A 24034-nucleotide genomic window follows, 5' to 3' on the forward strand; every position below is an offset into this window, starting at 1 on the left:
CTCTTTCCTGTTTGTAATTCGCTCTGTCTGCTCTGCTTTCGTTTTTGGCCCTGTGTCGTTTTCTGACGAGACTCTCATTAACAGTTGATATTCCACACGGCTTTCCACTCTTCTACTTCCACACCAGCCCGAGAAGAGGAGTCACAGTGAAGGGAGACCTTTTGTTTTTGCCATTTTTCCCTTCAGAGTTTTGGATTTTTGAATATGCAATTCCAGCTCCGGCTCATCTCTCTTGAAATTCAAGTACCCAGCAAAATTCAGGTTCAAGTACTCACCAAGGCTTTGCTGTTCTGTTTTCACAGAAATAAAATATAAAGCTCGAATTTTAGTTGGAGCTGTGGCTTAGTGGTTACTGCAGATGCTCCTGACAAGTTGAGCCATGGTGCTCGTGTGGGTAATGCAGCTTCGATTCTGGCTTCTAACTTTTCCTGAATCCATTCAACTTTCCACTATTTCTCTCTATTATACAGTAGTTGGCTTCAGTCAACTAATATGATAAGGAAAATTGGCATTCCAAGTAGGGATGGGTCATGATGCAGAACTAGTTGACTATTCGATATACTAATAATGCTTTAAATCATGCTATAAAACTCAATTCTCTGAGACGTTTAGTCTTTAAATGTAATACAGTCAAACATGGACATCAAATGTTTTTGTTGCTCTTTTTGATCATCTTGCATTATTCTCATTGCTTTGCGACAGTGAGTAAAGACAAAAATAATTCGACATATTCCTTTCTTTCTGCTTCACTAATGAACCTGAAACCAGCCTAATTATTCTAGGCATCCTGAAGACCAGTTAGCCAGCTAGTTTTTCAGTAACCCATTAAATAGTTCATTTTAAAATATGAAGTTTTTAATTCCAAGAGTGCAGACTGTTTGCATCACCCCACTTGTCTGTGATTACTACATAGAATTCCAGCACTTGATCCTGCTTTGTCCTTTCTTGGGACTATTTTTGTTGGCTGTGCCAAAATAAAATAACTGGCCATATTGTGTCTAGTACTTAATATTAACTTTTTATTTATAGAGCAGTTTTATGTAAAACAGTATTTTATAAGCAAGAGTGCTGTATTACTGAATATCACTATAGCTGTGATTGCCTGTAATATTCTGTACAATAAGCATTCCTGCTCATGTGATTAAAAAATGGAAAGAAATCCAAAAACAAAGAATGATCCATTTAAAAAAAAAAGTGATTTACTTGGGTTAAACAGACAAGAGGACCTCGGTAATTCAGTCCTAGTTGAGCTGATTAACGTTCAGAATGAGACTATCCCTCGACAGGTTCTCACAGCGCTATCATTACCGCTTTAAATGCAATTAACACTTTGTCCCACTAAATCACCGGCCCACAAGCGTGCCAGAGCGGTAGATGATGTTCAGGTCGAGAACGAGGTGCATCTGGGCTGAAACAGAGAATATTTTAACCTCTCGCAGAACAAACGGCGGCCACATGTTCGCACTTTTTCTCGCCGTCCCCCTCAGACACACAGACAATTAAGTCGGCTGTCAGATCTGTCTGTAGAAATGTGATTGATGCAAACGGAGGGCACATTAATCGACTTCCGCCGCATCCCACATAAGAGAGCGAACGAGGAGACAGGTGGGGGAGGACAGTGCCGCTTTTCAAAATGGCTCGGTTTGTCAGAAGATGGAGAACATGGGAAGGTGTGTTGGTGGGGGGGGTGGGGGCAAGCGAAGAAAGAGAGAGTTGGGGAAAGAGAACGAAGGAGAAAGATAAAATAAGAAGGATATCAGGTAATCCGGTAATTCTGCTCTGCTCCTCTCAGAGGCTGATTTAATTATTGCCGGCTGAAAGCGCATTAATATGAAACTGGCGTTTCTGCCACTCTGTGTGTTTGTGTGTGTGTGTATGTATGTGTGCCAGCAGGAGCGGATGATGGTCTTTGGGGGAATATTTCCTCTCATTTATCTTCACATCCGCCTCTCTCCTTCTCAAGCTCTTTCTTTTCATCCTTTTTTCCTTCTTTCGACGCCACTGTCTTTTTCAGAACAAACCCCCAAAACATACAGGCTGTACTGGATTTTTGTGTGTGAGAATTAAAAAGGACAGGCCTTAAAGGGTTAGTTCACCCAAAAATGAAAATTAGCCCATAAATTGTGGGTAAGTGAGATGTCTGGATGATTAAGATGGAATCACAAATTGAAATGTTCTATACGATTATTCACAAAACTAGCGCCACTAGTTCTGATTCTAAATGGTTGTCAGAAAATAGCTGACGTGATGTGCTTAAATACAGTCATGGAAACGTAACATGCTGTCTGTTAAAGTTTGTACCTCGTTTCAAAATAAATAAAATAACTTCACTACATTTTTCACTACAACACTACAGTACAACTCTGGCTTTACAAGGAATAGTAACCCATACTGTCATCATTTACTCAACCCTTGTGTCTTTTTTTCTTCTGTGGATAATAAATGGAAAATTTAAAAAAATGCTTAGACTGGTGACCAGCATTGTGTCAAGATGAAATGACGTCAAAGACTCGTAAATGCAGTCGATATGACTCAGGGTGCACTTTATTCAATGTCTTAGGGTTTCGTCACATTAGCAAAATTTTGCGGGTAAAATAGGTTCATTTGTCTGTTGTCAGTAGTGTAGTGATGTATGAAGCTTTCACTTTCAAACCAAACAGCTTTCTGTTGACTGCACGAAATTCACAGAACAACATGAGCGCACCTTTATTAAGACATTTAGTGTGAGGAACAGACTGAAATTTATATCATATAGGCAATATGGGTTTTGACAGACAAGAAAGGAAGTAAATAATGACAGAATTTTCATTTTTTGGGTCAATTATTATTATTATTTTTTAAAGGTACTGTAAGAAAAACAGCTTGTTTTTAAGGGTCAGAGAGAGAGAGTGGAAAATGGTCATGTAAAACTAAATTATGACTGTTTTCTTGGACTTTTCAAGTGGACAAACATTTAAAGTGGACTCCAAGGAAAAATCCTGCAAAAAAAATCAGCATGCAGCAGACAGTTCCTACAGTCTTCAAACATAAACAACAGCAAAGGGAAGTCAAGGCCCTCTCCTCCTCTCCGTCCCTCCTGGAGTTATAGCTATCTGCAAAAATCCTGCATTTCCCATCATCGCTTTTCTCTGTGTGTGTGCGCGTGAGAGAGAGAGCGCTGGTGCGGTGCTGCGCTGGCGGAACGGTGCGCTCAAGCCTTTCTTCTCTGTGCTCCCTAATGGAAATTGAATTTGCATGAAATATGCGGCTTAGAAATTACATGTGACTCCTGAAGGAGACAATGGGCAGCATCAGCGCTGCCAGAGGAGATCGATCCCAGAAAGGATGCAATCTGGATGATGATGACGATGATTAATACGAAGAGCTCTGTGTTTACATGTATACCGAGAGCCTATACAATGTCAAACAAGAGATTGAAGTGATTTATCGAACTCAGAGAGGGTGCTGTGATATCTTATAGAATATCGTGGAGATGCCAGAGCGCTTTGGGCGTCTTCTCTCCCACTTCTTCCTTGTTCTATCACGCGGAGACTTTCATTTGGTCTGATCATAGTTATTAATCAAATGCTGTCGGAAAGCCTGTGATTACATTAACATTAACAGCCATCAAACTGTCTCTCATAGAGTCTCACACACACGTTTACTAAGAGGCCTAAATGAAGGCATAACATAGACTGTTGTTTTTTTTATTATAAATAATTATATAATTTGAATTTATTATTTAATTATCAATACAATAGACTGTCCCTACTCCTAATAGAAAACTTTCAGCATTTTGAAAGTAGTCTCCAAATGAACTCAAGGGGAGGTTTCATCATATTTAGCTAACTTCTGGGGACATGCGGGGAAACCCCTCCACGTCTGCTCTCATGTGTACATCTAAACACACATTACTGACAAACAACGCAAAAGACAAATTGCTCATGCTGTCTCCTTTTTTGGACTTTGGCCTTTGTGGCTGAAAATGCAGCTTCATGAGCATTGCTCAGTCATTTCCAGATATGTGGCTTCAGAGACTGAATATGTCATGGTGTTTTGTTTGTGTGTGTGTGTTTGATGGGGCAGGTCCAATGTTTGGGTTGACGGGCGGTGACCAGCCCTTCAACGTCAGCTCAGTGACCTCTCTGCCCAGTGCGTACCCGCTCATGGCCCACCCAGCCTTTGGTCTGCTATCACCGGCGACAGCCCGCCCAGAGTTTGGGGGTCTAGGAGGACTGGGGGTCTCTGCTGCCCTCGCAGCTCATCCACAACTAGGAGCCTTCACAGGTATGTGTGTGACCGAAAGCCTGATGACACAAAATCCTATGTAACCAAATGACACAAAAATATAATATTCATAAATATTAATAAAATGTTATATTTTGATGGTGTATATAACAGTATAACAATAATAACAATATAATAACAATGACAACAATAATAGTGATAAAAACAGTAATAACAATAATTACAATAATAATAATAATAACAATAAAAAATGCTTACGTTTGTGGCCGATTATTCATGACCGAAGTCCTGATAACAATAAAAGTCCTGATAAGTCCTATGAAACTAAATAAAGCAAAAATATAATTTTCATAAATCAATATTAAGTAACAGTATTTTATTGTATTAGTATATACCAGTATAACAATAATTATAATAAGAAGAAGAAGATTATTATGATTATTAAGAAAATTACTGTTATTATTATTAAGCATTTATAATAATAATAATAATATGATCAAATATTTATATTTGAGTCGTGTCTCATTTAGATTGTCTGCCCTAAAGTTAAGAGGTAATTGACTCTTTCTTTTCTCAGAATGGTGGAGAGCAGCAGAAGCACATGGACGGAGTTCTCCAGCCTTCTTCCCACCTTTTCTGGGTCTGCCGCCTATGTTTGCCCCGCCGCTTCACAACCATGAGGCCAATCCTTACACATCCAAAACACCCAACAAGAGCAGTCAGGCCTCCAAAGGTAATCATCTGTAAAGCCCTAGTCTATATCTGCCTCCTGGAAAATGTATGCCATCCCTTGGAGGCAGACTTCAAGTTAAACAAAAGTAATGCAGCAGTAATGTAGCCTTCAGGCTGGTGTACTCACAGTAATCATCGCCTTGAGCAGTCGCCTCCAGTGATGAATTCATAAGGTGGCTTATAAGGAGATCTTTTGTATCCCTGATAAAGGCTATTTGACATAGTATACATGTTGACGTAAATCTTTATTTATTTTCTTTTGTAGCAAGAATTTGCATAGTTTAAAAGCATCTGATTGCTTTATGTAAACTCTTTTGTGCGCAGGTGTGAATGGAGCTGTGAATGGTCGTTCACTGTCTCCATCTGCGGCTAAAGGAGCGGTTTCGGCTTCTGCCTCCCCCTCCCCCGCGCTCCGAGTAACAAAAACAACCTATTTAATGCTGAGGGTCGGTGTTGAGTTTAAAAACACAATATGACTGTTGTTAGTGTTAACTAAACCTTAACCAACAAGTGGACTTCTCTCTCTTCTCTCTTGTTTGCGCAGATTGTGACGCCAAACTCTGGGCTCAGTAAGAAGGAAAAGACCAGGCTGTTGGAGGCCAAAGACTTCCGTGGAGGCCTGCTGGGCAGTGCACCTTTAGAGCCCTCTCCTCCAGTGCACCTGCATCGCTCTCCACCTCCTCCAGGCCTGTCTCAACCCCCTCTGCTATCTCTATCGGGCAGCAGAGCCAGGGAAAGACCCCTCCACACCAGTGTCATCCAGTCCACTGGCCTGGCTGCAGGCGCTAAACCGTTAGCGCTAATCGCACAGTCACGTCGAGACATTTCTCCTAAACATTCTCCACAGCATCGCACCTCCTCTCCAAAAACCGCATCAGCCACTACCAAGCCCCTCACTTCCTCACCTCAGCCCCTCCCACTCTCGTTATGCCCCTCCCCCAAACCACTCTCACTCCCCCACCCCTCCCCCTGTCTTCTTCTCCCAAACCTCCCCCTCTCACCCCTTCCCTCAAAGCGCAGTCTCAAGCTTCCTCCCAGAAGCCCCAATCTCCAGCGCTGGATGCTCTGACCAGCAGGAAGATTCTGGAAAGTTCTCTGGCACAAGTCACTGCTGACTACAGGCTGAAACAGGTGAGTAGACAGTCTGCCACGGTCTGGCGGGAGAAATGTGAGACTGTTCATCCTTCAAGTCCATACATTAATCTCGCTTTTCCCTCAAGGCCGGTGTCCACATTTTCATTTTCCAGAAAAGCAAACCAGCTAAAGCAAATTATCCACAGTTTGTGTCCGTATCTTTTAAGCCAATTTAGGATTATCGCTTTTAGGGTGCTGTTGGTATTCAGGACGTGTCTCTCCTTATTGACCAGCCTATTTGAAAAGGTCAGAGTAACGGAGAGGGAGAATGTGAGGGGGAGAGAGAATTATTTGTGTGTGCGTGTGTGTGTGTGTGTTTGTGAATGTGTTGAAGACAGAAATGCAGAGAGAAGGACAGAAAGGACAGCTCCATTCTCTTATCAGTAGGACTGGCTTCCCTACTGTGTGGCTTTAGTTGGTAAATGAAAGTGACAATGTCACTTTATTAGAATTACTGAAGCAAAACCAACAGGCAATTAACTCCATGACTTCTTAAGGGTCCAGATTTCAGCAAATGAGTGCCTTTTCCTCACCTCTTCTTTTGTTGCCTTGAAATTACTGTTGAAGAGGTTAATATAGTTTTTTTTCTTCTACTTGTAATTAACCAGAGTGGTTTTATTATTATGTTACAGTGATGAACAGTTTCATAATATTTAGATTTTATTAGTGGTGCTTACTAAGGCAACTAACAGTGTTACTCTTGCTCATACATGAGGATCTGGTGTTTGTGCTGTCTGAATGCTTCCTAAAAACAAGATTTTCGTCTAGCGGACTATAAAATGAACAAAGCCGGCATGAAATGAAAGTTCACCAAATCTATTTTCTAAATACATGTTTTTGATAATTGATCTTACTATGAACGATTCATCCATGTATACGTTATTTAATTTATTTTTTTACCTTTTGCTCTAGTTATTTTGTCTGCATAAACCCTGCCTCTTTCTTATTATCGACTGCAAGCTTTTATTCAGATCTGCCGCCATCCAATCAACAACCGATGGATAGAACCAAATCCCTGCCCCACTGGGAATTGGGTTTGTACTTCAGGGGCTTATTACAATGCTCCAGAACATCATAAGTTCAGTTCACACTGCACCGACAGACGCAGACAAACTGTAACACGTTTGTCGGGTTTTGTCGAATCAGTGTGCGACCCTGTCTGTGTTTATTGGCATTGGTGGGCACTTGTTTTCGCCAGTTGAACATGTTGACACTTGGAGTTGGGCTTTTTGGCAACACCATATCAAACAGCTAGAATGTTCTAGCAACCTCATAGCAATGGTCTCACAAACAGCAGTTTTCTGAAGAAAATGTAAACCTGTATTTTCAGTTTATTATTCCAATATATACATGTTCATGAGTTTGGGAACTATAATGGTGCTATGAAGATTTCAAGTGGTTGAGCTGAGTGGTTGAAGGCAGGCAGAGTTTGAGCATTCCTTCTTTAATGAATGTTGTGTAGCTGATAGAGTCATGGCCGCGCTGTTGTTCTCTGTTTCAGTGAGTCAGAGCAGCATTATGCTCACTCACTCTCTTCCTCCGCCAGCACTTAAGCCACATGACAACCAGTGCAATTACCACATCTCCACTTCTCCCTCTCTGCTGTTTTTCCCCTCTCTTTTTGTTTATCAGTCAATTTGTTATTTCTTACTCCTCTCATCTTTGCCCTCGGTATACATATCTCACTTTCTCTGAAGATGTGCTTTGTTCATGGAAATCCAGTCCTGTTTCACTTTGTTTCAAAAACAGTATTGTCCCACAGCAGTACTTGCTGTAATAAGTAATAGATAAATAGATGTATATAGATAGATACAAAAAATAAACAGATATAAAAAAATAAAAAGTGAGTTTCATTCACTATACCAGAACTATACCAGCAGACATATGAAAAAAATCACATATTCCCATGTGGAATGTATATTTATATATATATGTATGTATATTTATATATATGGGCTCATGCTCAATGCTAACTATAAAGATAACTAAAATGATGATGCCAATGAACAATAATGTTCTGTTTTTTTAATAAGCATTTATAATAAGAGTTATGTTGTCTGCTTTATTAGCTGAAAAAAAAATTGTTCTGAAAGTGATTCTAACAAAATCGTTCCTCTGTGTTGTAATCATTATAGCTGTGGTGTGGAGTTCAGTATTTTCAGAGAATTATGTGTGTTAAAACTTAATAGTTAATCGTTAAAAGTTATCATCAATGGTGTAAACAGCCCTTTATATTTAAAAAAAAGAGCCATTTCAGCAGCCATTTCTCCAGTCTCCATTATCACATGAACCTTCAGAAATCATTTTAATATGCTGATTTGGTGCCCAAGAAACATTTCTTATTATTATCAAGTTGAAAAAAATTGTGCTGCCTAATATTTTTGTGGAAACAGTGATGCACTACCATTCAAAAGTCTGAGGTAATTAAGATAAAAAAAAAATAAAGAAATTAATACTTTTATTTAGCAAGAATGCATTAAATTGACCAAAAGTCACTATAATGACATTTGTAATACCAAAGATTGCTGTTTGATATAAATGCTGTTCTTTTGAACTTTTTGTTCACCAAAGAATCCTGAAAAAAGGCATTGATAATAATAAGAACCATTATTAATAATTGAGCAGCACTAATAACTGAGCACCAAATCTGCATTTTAGAAGGATTTCTGTGACACTGAAGATGAAATAATGTTTGCTGAATATGCCAGCATAATTTACGTTTTTTTTTAACTGTAATATTATTTCACTTTTAATGTTTTGTTTTTTTTATCATTTACCTGAAAATAAGAACAGATGTATGTGTCCACCCATTGTCCAGTGAAAATATTGCTATATAACATAATAACAGAACCTTTTCTGTTGATGTGCACAGCTTTTTAGTAAATTAGTCTGGATGCGATATAGACTTGTTTTAGTTACTTTCCATCATCGTTCCCTTTGTTTTTCCTTCTGCAGTCTTTCCTGTCCCAGGACCAGACGTTTCCTCTCCAGTTAAAGAAACAGCAGGACCCATATAAGATAAACAAGAGGGCAGAGGCACTCACGTCCTCTTCCTCATCTTCATCCTCCTCCTCCTCTGCGCTCCCTCTTAAGCTCAGCTCCAAAGCATCAGGTAGGACCAAGCCCCCTGCAGCGCAAGGCGTGTCCTCCTCCAGTCTGCCTTTCTCTCATGGCCTGCTGGGTCTGGGCCAGCCTAACGGAGTCGTCCCGAGCACCCAGGATATGCCGTTGGCCCTTACCACCAAACCTCGCTCAGATGTGCCTGTCAACCTCAGTACGGGAGGCCGTAAGAGCCCCGCCTCTGCGTCTCCCATTCCTAACCGCACCCGTGAGCCCCGGAAGAGCAAGACTCCCAAAGCATTAGAAGCCTGGAGGGGTTTATCCCAGAACCACCTGGTGCAGTCTCTGGTTGACCTGTTTCAACACAGCGGAGCTGAGCAAAAGCTGCCCAGCAGCAAAGACTCAGATGACTCTGCTGAGGACGAAGATGATGAGGATGATGATGTGGAGGATGAAGAGGATGATGACGAAGAGGATTCAGATGACAGTCTCTCAGGTGAGATGCCTAAGGACAGAGGTTTTGTAAGTGCATTAAAGAAATAGATTGTCCAGAAATTAAAATTCTCTAATTTTTTATGATTAAATAGAATGAAAATGTATTGAAAATTACAAAAAAATAAAATCACCATACATTTCTGTGTAAATAGTTCACGGTATATAGTGGTGGATAACAATTAAAATTTTTTTATTTTTTTTTTATTTTATCCTGATCCAAAAAAATATTCCTTAAATTATTCATTGCTGAATATCATTGCATTTTTATTTCAAAATAGATCAGATTATGAAAATTATATATGTTGCTATTGCACTATTTCAATTTCTGTTTAAAGGAGCAGTCCACCTAAAAATGTCACCATTTACTCAACTTCCAAACCTGTATGACTTTCTTTTTTCTGCGAAACACAAAAGATATTCTGAATAATGTTTGTAGCCAGACATTTTGGTTCCCATTAACTACCATTGTATTTTTGTCCATACAATGCAAGTCAGTGGGAACGACTGAAAGTGAGTAAATTATAACAGAATTTTCATTTTTGCGTGGACCATTCCTTTAATTTGGTTCATTGATACAACCAATGACACAAGGCATGCTATAATGAGCAATTCCATAAACACGGTCTCATGTCCTCTCTTCTCTTAGAGTCAGACAGTAATTCAGACAGCGAGATGAACGGCTCAGAGGGTGGTAAAAAGAAGCGCAAGGATGGAGTCATGGAGATGGACACCGATGGAGAGAAGACTCCTCAGAAACTCAGCAAGGGGTTTTCCCATCTGAACTTCTCCACGAATCACAGCCTGTCTGACTGTCTGCCACTAAACCTCCAAGTCATTAAGCCCTCCAGTGTGGCCACGCCCACCGTTGTGAGCAGCTCCGGTGCCTTGACCTATCACAGCTCTCCCTCCTCATCATACTCTGTTGGCACCTCTCCAGGTAACCACAGGCAACGTCATTACTAAACTAAAACTGGATATGCTTGACACCTTCCTTTGGAGCTCTGTCAGTGTCAAAGTGTGCATGGGGTTGAATATGTGTCGTGTGTATGCGTATGCCCTTTTGTTTGTGTATTTGTCTGTGTGCAAGCTGTCACACTCAGATGACGTAGTGTCTATTTTTAGAAAGATAAATGGTGGCGTCTGGCATCACTCGGCTCCCTTTGTGCCCGTCTATTTGGGTGTGCGTCCTTGGACCTAGCCGTTGTCTGTTTGGCCTGTATTCCAGGAAAAAAACCTAAACAGAATTAATATTAAACTGTTTCCTTTAATTGTGTTTGGTTTATACAGGGTCAGGTTTAGGGTTAGGTAAATGTAGCTGGTAACGAGAGCTCTTAGTGTGGTGTCTGGGTTAACCCCGGTAACTGTGTTTGCCTTAACCTGTTAGCTGAGGCACATCAACCAGCTCTGTTTGGCTGACTTAATCAGTTTTTTCCTTCTGAAGCTAACAGAGACATTTGTTAAACAAAACACTCACAAACCCAGCAAACATGGCACACAAGTGCATCTGCTCTTGGACGGCATTCAGCATTCCTCACTGCGATGGAATGAAACGCTTTTTCTAATGAAGCCGAAGTGTGTCTGTTGAAAAGCGCAAGGAATCTGTAATAAGCTGAGAAGAGTTACTGCGATGATTTGTTTTTGGAGCATTATTTGAGCTGCTGAGAGATTCATTTAACTCCCGTTTTGTTTGCAGACTTCACTTCTCTAAAGGAGAGATGTGAGAGAGATGATTTTGTTAGTTTCTTCCTGTGGTTTTTGTTAATGTCACTGTTGCTATTACTCATATTTTAAACAACACCCTATCCCTAAGCTTTTAACTTGAATGTGTAGATCATCTTGCATAGTTTGTGCTACGGGCATGAATGATACTTCAATTCATGCAGCTTGTCTAGGAGAGCTATTCGTTTACTATTATGTGATCAGATGTTTACCTGCCTAAAAATGAGGCCAAAAAAAAAACATAAATTTAGGTACCCAAGTCAAATGTAAGTACCAAAATACCATATTTGAGACTTGGAAGTGAGTTCTTTTGGCTTGGCCCTCTAAGCAACCATCAAAAACACCCAAAGTAAATTGCAAAGTAACACATTAAAAAACAGGTATACACAATATGTAGGTACTATTATCAATTATTGACTGTTTTTGTTTTTTTTAATTAATTGTACTAATTTTGCATGCACTGCTGTTCAAAAGTTTGGGGTTGGTAAGATTTTTCAAAATGTTTTTGTCTCTTATGCTCACCAAGGCTGCATTTATCTTTTTTGAATTGTAATTTATTCCTAAAGCTGAAAAGTAATAATTTCTTTAAAGAAATTTTTTTTTTTACTAACCCAAACTTTTGAACAGAAGTTTGTAATATCGGTCAATATTGTATATTTATTTGTTGATGCTCATTTGTCCTATTTTTACATAACATTTCTTTTACTTAATTTCTTTTTACTCACAGTTAATCTTTAAAAACACCCATAATTTAATAACTATGCTTAGCAAGCCTCAGAATTATTATCCGTTTTTCATACTGTACATTAGAATATAATGATGCCTAAATTTGCTTGATTTTTGTTTTTAAGTGTTTAATTTTTACTTTATTTAAAAATACTGTATATTTTAAATCATTGCCATTTTTGTTTATCTTCCATTAGCATGAAAATAATTCGTTTTATCAGTATCAGCCAGAATTTTAATATCAGTGAACCCCTAGTTTTATGCGTGCAGGCACCATCAAAAGAAGAGCAAATAAAATTCAAGGTTTTATTTGATGTTGTTTGCTCATTATGTGAGTTGTAATTTGTAAGAGATATTGAAACGGTTTGCTTAAAGTGTGTGTGTGTGTGTGTGTGTGTTATAATGTGTTTTGTCTGGCTGTTGTCTTGTCTCAGGCTCTGCGAAGAGAAAGCGAGTGATGAATGAAGATGATTTACGGATTCCGCTGGAAATGGGGTACGTTTAAATATGACACACGCTGGTGGCAGCATGACTCAACACCTGTTAACCGCAGCTCTGCATTCTGTGCTTCTAAAGCAACAGAGCACACAATCTCACACAAACATCGCATTAAAACTGCAGATGTTTAAATACTCTGCTCAAATCAAAATTCTTTGCTCTATTATTACAAACCCATTCCAAAAAGCAAAGTGGCAGTAGCATAGCACAGTGGAGGTATAATGGCATGGTACTTAGACACTGTAAATGATTGTCATATTCGCATTCATAATTCATATTCAACATATTTGCGTGATATCATGGTATTATCGAGGTACATGTGAATGCCACAGCAAAAACTTATATGAAATCAATTCTAGAGAAAAGGTTTGAAGTAAATTCAAATCTAGGTAGGTGCCATTTAGGCCATCTAACATTTATCATGCCTTCCTATGACTGTTAAGCATATTTTACTTGAATGCATAGTTTTTATTGTAAATAGACTACGATTTTACTCCGATATGTGTTTAACTGATATATTTAAAAAGGTATCACCTGACTGTATTTTAAATATTTCGTCTTGTATTAATCCTAAATGCCTTATATAGGTTTTTTTGTTTGTTTGTTTTTGTGATTTTTGTTATTCAGTTTGTTCTTGCCAGGAAAATATGCTTGCTGATGACATGTCTTTAAATAATCAATCAATCAATCAATCAATCAATCAATCAATCAAAGTGCATGTATTACCATGCTACCATGCCCACTATCATATAAAATAAAATTAGCATTCAAAAATTGCATAAAAATGAAATCAAATATCATAAAAATAAATGTTTTAGTTTATCGAGCAGTTTTTGAAAGTTTGCCCAAATGTGTTGTATTATCCACTTTTTCTTCGATGTGTGTTATTGTTCCAGCTGGCAAAGAGAGACCAGGATGAAAACAATGGGCGGTCGGCTGCAGGGAGACGTTGCGTATTATGCCCCATGTGGCAAGCGCCTGCGACAGTACCCGGATGTCGTAAAGGTAACTTTTACCTGTCTTCCCCGCTGCCTTACGGTTAGACCCCCCAAACGCTCCGGAAGCCTCATTCCCCACCCCTTTCCTCTCCCAGTGCACCATTAGCATTTATTGGTGTAAGATCCAGCTGGTCACTTCGGTGCACTGTTATGGCAAGTGTGCTAGGCTGCTTTCAGTTTGGTACCATTTTAGTGCTAATGGCTCTCTGGATGTCCTGTCTGACAAAATCACTATTATTCTCTCTTCTGTAGTATCTGTCCAGATACGGAATAACTGACATCACACGTGATAATTTTAGCTTCAGTGCAAAAATAAGGGTTGGTGACTTCTATGAAGCCAGAGAAGGACCCCAGGTGAATGCCTTTCATCTCCTCTTTTTCTTTTTTTTTTTGTTCTTTATGTTCTTTTTTTCTCTTTGTCTCTCTCGCTCGTATTCTTTCGCTCTCCGTTTCACTCTTTCATCTTGAACAGGGCAGGGAATTTGATTGAACCCCGATAGTCTGAATTTCCTCTTTTAAACTGTAGGGAGTCTGTGCAATAATCAGCGCTCGTTGTTTTCACAGGGTGTTACTTCATGTTTTGTCTGTCATGTGTGCTGAAAGAGATTCTTTAGATTTAAAGATAAAGTGAAGCAAAAGTTGGGACTGTTTATAGACTAAAATTTAAATGAAATTGACTCTCTTGTTTTTTGAATTTACTTCATTTCATGCTTATTAATTCATTTGCTAAAATTGGATATACAATGAGAATAACATTTCGGAATATTACCAAATAATAATCAACTTGCTGCTTCAGTGTTTAGTGATCATAAAGTCACATGATCATTAGTGACGTGACAGTCTTCTAGGGAACCAGACTAAAATAGGAAACTTTCTGTGTTTCTACCATTGTCTTCATAAGTCTGACACGATGTTGTCTCCTGCTTCCCTCAGGGTTTGCAGTGGACTCTTCTGAAAGAAGAAGAGGTCATCCCCCATATCTTGGCCATGGAGGGTCGGCGAGGTCGTCCACCCAACTCTGAGCGGCAGTCGAGGGGCGGCAGCGAAGTTTCGGGCAGCCGGCGGCGAAAGGGCCGCCCCCCCAATCTAGGAGAGAGCGAATTCCCAAGTCCCTCCGAGGCCAAACTGCTGCGCAAGCTGGAGGCTCAGGGTAAAGTGCCTCTATTTGACTTATACACCTCATTCATAGATAATAATGCATATATTGATGGAAGAGATTTGTCTGTTTTCATAACAGAAATCGCCCGGCAGGCGGCTCAGATGAAGCTCATGAGAAAACTAGAAAAACAGGCACTCACTCGGGCTGCCAAGGAGGCCCGCAAACAGCAAGGTTCTTCACGATTATGAATACCACTCGATTGCTCACAATGACGATCATGTTCAGACGTCTTGCTGAAATCTTGTTCTTGCTGAAATCTCTCTTTCAGCTATCATGGCCGCAGAGGAGAGGAGGAAGCAAAAGGAACAGTTGAAGATTTTCAGACAGCAGGTGAGTTTGAAAAGGAAACCGGTTTTCGGTCAGCCTGAGGGTCACTTGATATGAGATTATAGTGTTAATTCAGAAAAGAGACTGACGGTGCTTCTACGACTGCGGCTCGGCTGCCAGTCGACTTTTTTAAATGCACAGCAGCACTTTCAATTAACAGACTTCCTCCTCCTCTCCTACCAGGAAAAGATAAAGCGTATTCAGCAAATCCGTATGGAGAAGGAACTCCGCGCACAGCAGATTCTCGAGGTATGGCGTGACTGCGGAAAGAAAATAATAAATTAAAAGAGTTGAAATAGGCTTAACATTCTTAAAATACACGCCACCCCCTTCAGTTCCTGTTTAACATGGAGCCCAGACCACAGCAGAATCACTCAACAGCATTTTGGGGCTCTGAATTCTGCATAATTTTCTTCAGGACTAATGCTAAATTGGTTTTGGTGGACAGTTTTTGAATATTAAATTTGCTGCCTCCTGTGTTTCAAACCAGAGGTAAATTAGACATAAAAGATTTTTTTCCATCAGACAATGGCAGTTCTTGCATAAGTAGCATGAGGAAGACACTGTTTATTTTACTCACCCAATTATAGAGGCTTCAAAAGTGTTTTAGCTGGGCAAAATCAAATTGGAGCTGACACGCTTGGCAAGCCATTCCGAACAGGATTTCTTGCTGTTTGTAATTACGTATTTAAATTTTCAGCTAATTCGCCTTTGCTTTCTTTTTATATTGCCGTTGTCAGAGCCCCGAGGAATATTGAATAGCATTGACGATCTCGGTGCTGATTCTGACACGGACTTGAGGAGAAAACATTCTCAATCACTGACTCAGTGATCTGTAGCTAGAGAAAGCGCAACAATGGCAAGACGTGAGACAGAAGGGCTTTCCTGTGCGTGTGTGTGTGTGTGTGTGTGTGTGTGTATATGTTTCGATGCCAGCTCTCGCTTTTCCTCTCGCAGACACATCAATCAAAGTGTTAGTATAAGTTATAAATAAAACAGATGTTGGTTTAGCATGTTTAATTTAGGTTTATACCCAGCACGGCAGCACTGGTCTGACCCAGACCTGTTTTGCATTGGCAGGCAAAGCGGAAAAAGAGAGAGGAGGCTGCCAATGCCAAAATGTTGGAGGCGGAAAAGCGAATAAAGGTCAGTTTGTGAGAAAAATGCTGAGTGCATCTTTTTATGTCTTGTACACATGGGGCCCTCACTAGAATACACATCCTGCTCTAAATAGCCTTTTTTATTTAAATGAAGTTTTTTGTAGAGTATTATGACTTTGTCACATCTGCTAGCTTTACAGCCATCTTGTATCATACATACACATTTAAAATATACAGCCTTTCTTAGAGCAGTTTGATCAGTGTTGTACTTGTACGGTACAAATAAGTTTGTATAACAATAACAGTGTACCACGATCCAGTTATTTTGAGGAAAGTTTGGCGTCAGTTTTTTTTTTTCTTTTAAATACTTTTATGTACACTTTTAAGTACACTTTTTAACATTGTTACAAGAAATTCAAATAAATGCTGTTATTTTGACCTTTCTATTTATAAAAGAATCCTGAAAAAAGTGAATCATGGTTAAGACCGAAGGCTCAGACAGGATTCTGATTGATGGTTTCATTTTAGGCTGTGTCATAGTGAGTGTTTTGGTGTAGCATTGAATCGTTTTTATGTTTTGTGCTTGTAGGAGAAGGAGATGAGACGCCAACATGCTGTTATTCTCAAGCACCAGGTCAGTCACCACTCTCATAAATAATAGCTCTCATAATGGCCATTTATATAGTAGTAGTGATTAGTAGTGATGAGTAGTAGTAGTATTTTTGCTACAAAATGCAGGAGAAAAGAATGGAAAGGGCATGTTTTTCTTGTAGAGTTCACAGTCACCATCTGAAATGCAGTGCATTATGGGTTAAAAAGTGTCCTTAATTAGATTTGTTCAGTATATGCCCATGTAAGAAGTGGCGAGTCTCATGTGGTTGTGTCTTTAACTTTCTGCTGTTTCTCTCTGGTTAATTTCCATGCTGTTTTTGGGAGTGGGGTCTGTCTCTTTGGGGTTACAAGCTGAAGTTTTGAGTTTGTTAATTTTTTTCTTTTCTTTTTTAATGACGCTGTGATTTTTTTTCTGTCTCATAATACTCTGCCAACTCTCTCTCTCAGGAGATGGAGAGGCATAGACTAGATATGGTATGGGTATGTTTCATCTTCTGTACATCTAACACTCGCATCGTGAATCCTGGTTGTGATATGATGTCATAGCAGCACATTTTTAAATGTAGCACTGGCTGCTGTCAAAACTACATTTTCCTTCTGCATGGCTTTTCAAGCAAAAAAGAGAACAAAAGAAACAAACTGCATCGCCTACATCTGCTATGTGTGTAAATGAGAGAAAACTGGCTTTGATGCAGCAGGCCTGTGCCTTGTTTGTGTATGTGTGTGTGTGTACTGTGTGTGTATGCGTGAGTGTGTGTGTGTGTGTGTGTCTATGGAGCCTGTTGAGTACATACCCTCATTGGTGGAAAGTGCCACACACCCTCATTCCACATGTAAAGTCACCCCAATATTGTGTATTATCATTATTGCTGTGAAAATGTGAGTGTTGGTGTGTATGTGTGTGCAAGTATGTATGTTGTGGCAGACTCTTTGTCAAGATGTTGCATTTGCACTGTGCTGATCGTCCTGCCTGTGAGGTCATCAGTACAGGTCAAAGGTCATAGTGCCTGACCAATGAGAGAATTTTAGGAAACTCACACTTCTCTCTGTTGTACGTTCCATGCCATCTGTGGGTCAGATATGAAGATTTTACACTAATTGGCTTTGTCGTTAAAGTCAACATGAAACTGCATTCGCAGCCCATTTTGCTTCCTTAGTGTAATGTTTTTCAGAGTAAAATATTTAACAAATTAGCGCAGCACATAATTTTCCACTTCATTCCATTGATTGGATTGTAAAAAGTGGATGTTCCATACCATAATGGAGCCAAACCTGAAAGTGAGTTTGCTAAAAAAAAAAAGAAAAAAGAAGAATATTTTGCCTAGTTAAGGGTGCATTCTGTAATTTTTAAGATTTACAGATAAAGAAATTAACAATACTTCTGATAAATATATATTAAAAAAATTACACTCACATAATATAAAGATTCATATCAGTCATATCAGTAGTACAGTAGGGTGACCAGACGTCCCTGTTTTCCAGGGACAGTCCCGGTTTTGGTGTCATGTCCCCAACTGGAGCTGGCACTGGAAATGTCCCCATTTTACAGCATGTTCAAAACAATGATTACTTTTACCAGCAGAGGGCGCTGCAAGCTATACGGATTACTAGTCGCTACTGTCATGGATTTGTATACGTAAATGCCTCATTAGCGACTGTTTCAATGGGCCGCTATACATAAGCCGTCCGCCATATTCGAAGGGTCAACTTGACATCATTCACCATAACAGCCGATGGTCATTTAAAAACACAAACCAACACATTCTCACCTGTGAGGGGTTATCCCGTTTCATTGGGAATTTAAATCCCGGCGGTTTTTACAACCATCGGATGTGCAGGATTTTGGCATCTTCGAATATTCATTTATTATTGTGAATGACGTCAAGTTGACCGTTAAAGATGGCGGACACGTCTACGTGCTTGGCGCAGTCGAATGGGGCATCTACCATTACATATCTATGGCTACTGTAGCCATGAAGAACTTGGACGAGAGCAGAGTGCTATTATCATCAATTATCAAAAGAGACACTGTTATTGGTTTCAAGGTAGTCACATACTAACTATACATGTTAAAACAAAGTAATACTGTTTGTGTGCACTTTATAACAAGGCATGATAAGGTTGCGGGATTGTTTTGCACACAGTATTAAACATTCCTGAAACTTCCACCGTCACAATCCGAAATCAATCAATCAATCAGTCAAAAAAAAAGAATAATAAATAAATAAATACAATTTTTCACTTGCAGAATGCACATACTTTGTGGTCAAAATGAGCCAAAAATGCAAAATAATAAGCCTGATTAGGGAAAGTAAAGATCCATTTCCAAAAGCATATTTATCATATGTCCTGTATTTTATTTTTAATATGTTTTTGTAAAGTCATAAATTTGTTATAATCCTATTTTGATCTATTTACTGCAATAGTTGGTATTTACTTTTCATAGTGTGATTTTTTTGTGAATTGTAGGCCTATTAATAAACTAAAGTAAGTTTGATCCTCAAACATCATTGTAATTATTAATTATGATATTAATATATGGAAATCACAACCATTAAAGGGTTAGTTCACCCAAAAATGAAAATTCTGTCATTACTCACCCTCGTGTTGTTCCAAACCCGTAAGACCTTCGTTCATCTTTGGAACACAATTTAAGATATTTTTGATGAAATCTGAGGGCTCTCAGTCATGATACTGTCGCGGACGCGCGTCCACAACGCAGTCGTGTTTTGCCAACTGCCCAATGACACAGTAGAGACGAAAATGTGGAATAAAGTCGTTATTTTTGTTTTCTTTCCGCAAAAAAAGTACTCTCGTAGCTTTGTAACTTTACAGTTGAACTACTGATGTCACACGGAACAAAAAACATACACAAATACACCGTCCCTGTTTTTAATTTGAAGATAATCACAAGTGAGATTTTGATCATATTTTGATCACCGAACTAGGAAATGTCCTGATTTTCAGACGTCTGGTCACCTTATAGTACAATGAAAGTTGTAATTTACTTGGAGTGGGTCTCTTCATGGGGGCAGCCATGTTGAGATCATAACACATAACTAACCAAATACTGCTAATTTCATCTTGGTTAACAGCCTTGTTTTTAAACAATTTAATTTGTAGATCTAATAAGTTTGACATGCGAAAATATATCGGTAACTGAAACTTGCATGATGCTACATCCACACCACTAGATGTCAGTATGACTCCAAGACATTGGTAGGGCAACATAAAAAACAAATTACTGATGCACATTTAACATGATCCAATGATGTCAGCCGCAAAGTAGTTATTTGCCAGTCTTACATTTTAAAGAAAGATACTCTATAAGATCTGAAATGTGTATTAAGAAAGTAAATTGGGTCATTTATAGCTTCATGTTGACTTTAAATTCATAACATTGACATAGCAATGTGCTTCACTGTAAGGACAGGACATTGAGGCTGAGGGAAATCTGATGTATTTTCCCTTGTTAGCTTGTAACAGTAGCTACGCTAATCTAACTCAAGATGCACCGACAAGCTTTCCTCCTCTGACCTGCCCATTACATCTGTGGCTTTTCTTTTCGCTCTTTTGTTCCCGTCTGATCAGCTGTAACACACGTTTTTGTGGCTACCTCATCCTGGCCATAGCAATGTGTCCGTTCTACACCTACTTTTTTTCTCTCTCTCTCTCTCTTTCTGTGCAACATGCTAAACCACGCTGATCAGTTTTATCGTCTGTCTCTGGCTTTTATACTTTGTTTGTTTTCTCTGTGTGGATCTGTATGCTCTGCTTTCCTCCACTGAACGATGGAATCATTCTGTCTTTTCAGGAGAGGGAGAGGAGGAGACAGCACATTATGCTAATGAAAGCTGTGGAGGCTCGGAAAAAAGCTGAGGTGTGCAAAACAAAATAAATAAATAAAGGAACACTGTCCTTCACCACTCCGCTCTCCTCTCTGCACCTCAAGGCTTTCTCACGTGTCACGTCTACCTGCTCTGCTACACTCCCTGAATGTGTTTCACCAAATAATTTTGATGTAGTTTGATAAAGTACCCTTAACATTCCTCATTTTCCAAAACAAAGTTTTCTTGTAGAACATAATACACTAATGTCAAACACGCCTGATGTGGCATCCAACCGGTTTGTGAAGTCTTTCTTCCACCCCGCAGGAGCGTGAACGCCTCAGGCAAGAGAAACGTGATGAGAAACGGCTCAACAAGGAGCGGAAAATGGAGCTCCGGAGGCTGGAGCTGGAGATGATCCGTGAGATGAAGAAACCCAATGAAGACATGTGTTTGACAGATCACAAGGTAATGGAACTGGATATCGGACCAAACAAGAGCAAACTTTGCAGTTTAAAAATCAACTTTAATCATCATAAATGAAACTTTTATTCAGAATGCTTGTTTTGTAATATTTTGTTTTATTCATCAATTAATGAACCATTAACATAAATGCTCATCCAATCAGAACTCTCAGAGGTATAATGTCACACAAATCTCACCAAAGCACTTGACAGTGAATTCAGCTGAGACAGAATACTGCCACCTAGTGCTGATAAAGATGCATAATGATGAAAGTTGGCAGCCTTGTATCTTAGACCAGGAGTTTTCGAACTTTTTGATGCTAATATACACAAATTTTGATGTGAGACCCCTTTCTTAAGATATAATGGCTGCTGCGTGATTTTATGTATAATGGCCCATTTATACAGTGTAAAAAAAACATTACTCGTTATGCTGTAAAGTCAACATGTTGCTTCCAAAATTAAGTGGCTTTTATATTGTAACTGTACTGAAGACAAAACAAATTATTATATCATTATCTAGAGCAAGGTTTCCCAAACAGGGGTTTGTGAGGGAACTGCATGGGGTTTGTGAGTTGATGAAAAGCTTAATTATATCTAATGTAAAATAAAAATAAATAACTGGGACTGCATAATAATTTCGATATAACTTAGTGTGATTATCAAATCAAAGGCTCCAATTTACTTAATAACTGACAGTAATAGTCCGATGTGCTGCAAGTTTACAAGTGAAGCATGCAGCGCATTTAATTATTATAATTATCAAGTACATTTTTAATTTTATTTTACAGTACAATTGTAATTTACAATAGTAATATAATTTTGTCTTAATTTTTATAATTACAGTTAAAAATTTCTACTACTAATCCATACTACTACTACAAATAATAATATTGATAATAATAATAATTATTATTATTATTGACATCAGAGAGCCATGAACATACAAATATATCATTAAATAATTAAAATATTAGCTTAAAATCTCAGGGGGGTACTCCAAGTAAGTAATTTACATTTAAGGGGTTTGGCTGACAAAAAAAATTGGAAACCCCTGATCTAGAGAAGTGTTAATTTGACAGTGGAATTTCCCCCCACCCTATGTTAAGAGTCGTGTTGGATGAATAAGCAAAACAACTTTAAGGGCATTAAATTGTTTTTATATAGATTTTTAAAAATATATTTTTATTGTCCCAAGTTAGAAACATTAATACGGACTATAATACAAGAAAGTTAGGTGAAGGCCCACTCAAAAAAAACAAAACAAAACAAAAAAATATATATATACACACAAAAATAAATACATACATATAAATATATTTTAATGCTCAGTATTGGTGGCTGTAATGGAATGAGGATGAAATAGTGAATCACTTTAACTAAAGCGGCTTGAAAGACATTTTTTCATTAGAAACATGTTATTGCAACATGATGTTTACAAATGGTCTGTCTCACTTGTTTGTCTATTTCTGTTTCTCTCTTCTCTCGCTGTAGCCCCTTCCTGAGATTCCTCGTATCCATGGTCTGGTTCTGCCCGGGAGTGTGTTTGCAGACTGCCTGATGGTGGTGCAATTCCTGCGGAGCTTTGGGAAGGTTCTTGGCATGGATCCCTCAGAAATGCCCACTCTGGGTATATTGCAGGAGGGACTGCTCAACCTGGGCAACAGCATGGGGCAAGTGCAGGATCTGTTGGTCCGGCTACTCTCGTCTGCTGTGTCTGACCCAGGGTTGCCTCAAGGACACAGGGTGAGGAGGAAATGCCTGGAGATTACTTCAGTGTGATTGTCGCTGTAATAAGTGTACTTTCAGGCCTGTTTACACCTGCTATTAACATCTGTCTCAAGTGATCAGTGCTCAGCAGAGACACATTTCTGTTTACATCTGATATTAACATGCGTCTCCTGTGAGTGCTTGTGATCAAATTTAATCGAGGAAAGAGTCTGGTTTAATGAAACTCATAAATCACTTACTAAGTCAATGTGCCACTGCATATGAATGATCTGTCTATCTTTGGTTAAAAGGGTTAGCAGAATTGCAACTGTTCCCTTTTCTCCATCAGGCTAAGTCTATCTTGGGTGACCACCTGACCAATGTGGGTCTGAATCGGGACAACGTGTCTGAGGTTTTGCAGCTGTACATGGAGGCTCACTCCTCTCAGACTGAGCTAGCTGATCTTGCTACGAGTCTGAGGACCAAAGCCTTTCAGGCCCACACACCAGCTCAGAAAGCCTCTGTCCTGGCCTTACTGGTAAATGAGCTGTCCTGCAGTAAAAGCGTGGTCAGGTAAGAACCAATAAATTCCACTTATGTTTTCAGAGTTCAGCTGCAGTGATTCTTGATGACTTGGTTGATTTTTACATTGGTACTGAACACAACTGTTATACACGATGGCATTTTTTTTGTAAGTTATCACAACACAACATAATTTTTCAACTTGGATACAATAATAATTCATAAAGAACAATCAACCGACTTTGAAAGTTAACAATGTTATATGCTTAAAGTTATTGTTATATGCATAGACCATTAACTGTATAGGGTGACGAGATGTTTTAAAATGAGGCAAGGAATTATTTTGTTCACTTTAAACAAACAGCATCTTTTTTGAGAACCATGTCACACCCCTATCAACATTAATTCAAAATCAACTAATTACACCAATGCAAGACATTCTTAAACTCAAATGATTCATGTTTGGACTATCAGGCCTGCCAGGGCACTATGAAATATTCATTCATTTTTAAATAATAGGGAATAAAGAGGCGGTGGAGAGGTCACAGATAGTGTGACGGTCACAGAGCTTTGAACACTTAATGCATATTAACACTGCAACCTCAAAAGCTTGAGCTCATCATGTAACAGTATCACACATATATGTCATGTATCGACCAGTGTTATTAACTAAACCAAAAACATTTTTGTTGAAAAAAGCTGAAATAACATTTATATATATATA

At 38.9% G+C, this 24034-nt stretch overlaps 2 protein-coding genes across 14 annotated transcripts in view; both read left to right on the forward strand.

The window, feature by feature from the left end:
- The window catches only part of LOC107705503 (proline-rich protein 36-like), a 52939-nt gene extending 46670 nt beyond the window's left edge, over positions 1-6269 (forward strand). The window contains exons 4-9 of the mRNA XM_016508810.1: positions 4066-4266; positions 4805-4960; positions 5284-5375; positions 5504-5741; positions 5807-6090; positions 6180-6269. Of these exons, the coding sequence (XP_016364296.1) occupies positions 4066-4266; positions 4805-4960; positions 5284-5375; positions 5504-5741; positions 5807-6090; positions 6180-6269 (1061 nt within the window). The remainder of the gene's footprint in view (positions 1-4065; positions 4267-4804; positions 4961-5283; positions 5376-5503; positions 5742-5806; positions 6091-6179) is intronic.
- Positions 1-24034, forward strand: part of LOC107705583 (bromodomain adjacent to zinc finger domain protein 2B-like) — a 39405-nt gene that overhangs the window by 2520 nt on the left and 12851 nt on the right. For 2 of the 13 annotated variants that reach the window (XM_016508920.1, XM_016508919.1), the window contains exons 1-16: positions 9234-9649; positions 10295-10585; positions 12528-12588; positions 13488-13596; positions 13842-13943; positions 14523-14739; positions 14827-14919; positions 15017-15078; positions 15259-15324; positions 16156-16221; positions 16765-16809; positions 17235-17267; positions 20602-20667; positions 20942-21082; positions 22573-22824; positions 23138-23361. In XM_016508920.1, the coding sequence (XP_016364406.1) occupies positions 9316-9649; positions 10295-10585; positions 12528-12588; positions 13488-13596; positions 13842-13943; positions 14523-14739; positions 14827-14919; positions 15017-15078; positions 15259-15324; positions 16156-16221; positions 16765-16809; positions 17235-17267; positions 20602-20667; positions 20942-21082; positions 22573-22824; positions 23138-23361 (2162 nt within the window). In that variant the 5' untranslated portion in view covers positions 9234-9315. Of the gene's footprint in view, positions 1-5986; positions 6091-9048; positions 9650-10294; positions 10586-12527; positions 12589-13487; positions 13597-13841; positions 13944-14522; positions 14740-14826; positions 14920-15016; positions 15079-15258; positions 15325-16155; positions 16222-16764; positions 16810-17234; positions 17268-20601; positions 20668-20941; positions 21083-22572; positions 22825-23137; positions 23362-24034 lie in introns of those variants that run through there. The other 11 variants (XM_016508927.1, XM_016508915.1, XM_016508925.1 and 8 more) reach the window with 8 other exon arrangements.

Source organism: Sinocyclocheilus rhinocerous, unplaced genomic scaffold (assembly GCF_001515625.1).
Source record: "Sinocyclocheilus rhinocerous isolate Xijiao unplaced genomic scaffold, SAMN03320098_v1.1 scaffold504, whole genome shotgun sequence".
NCBI classification, from domain to species: Eukaryota; Metazoa; Chordata; class Actinopteri; order Cypriniformes; family Cyprinidae; genus Sinocyclocheilus; species Sinocyclocheilus rhinocerous.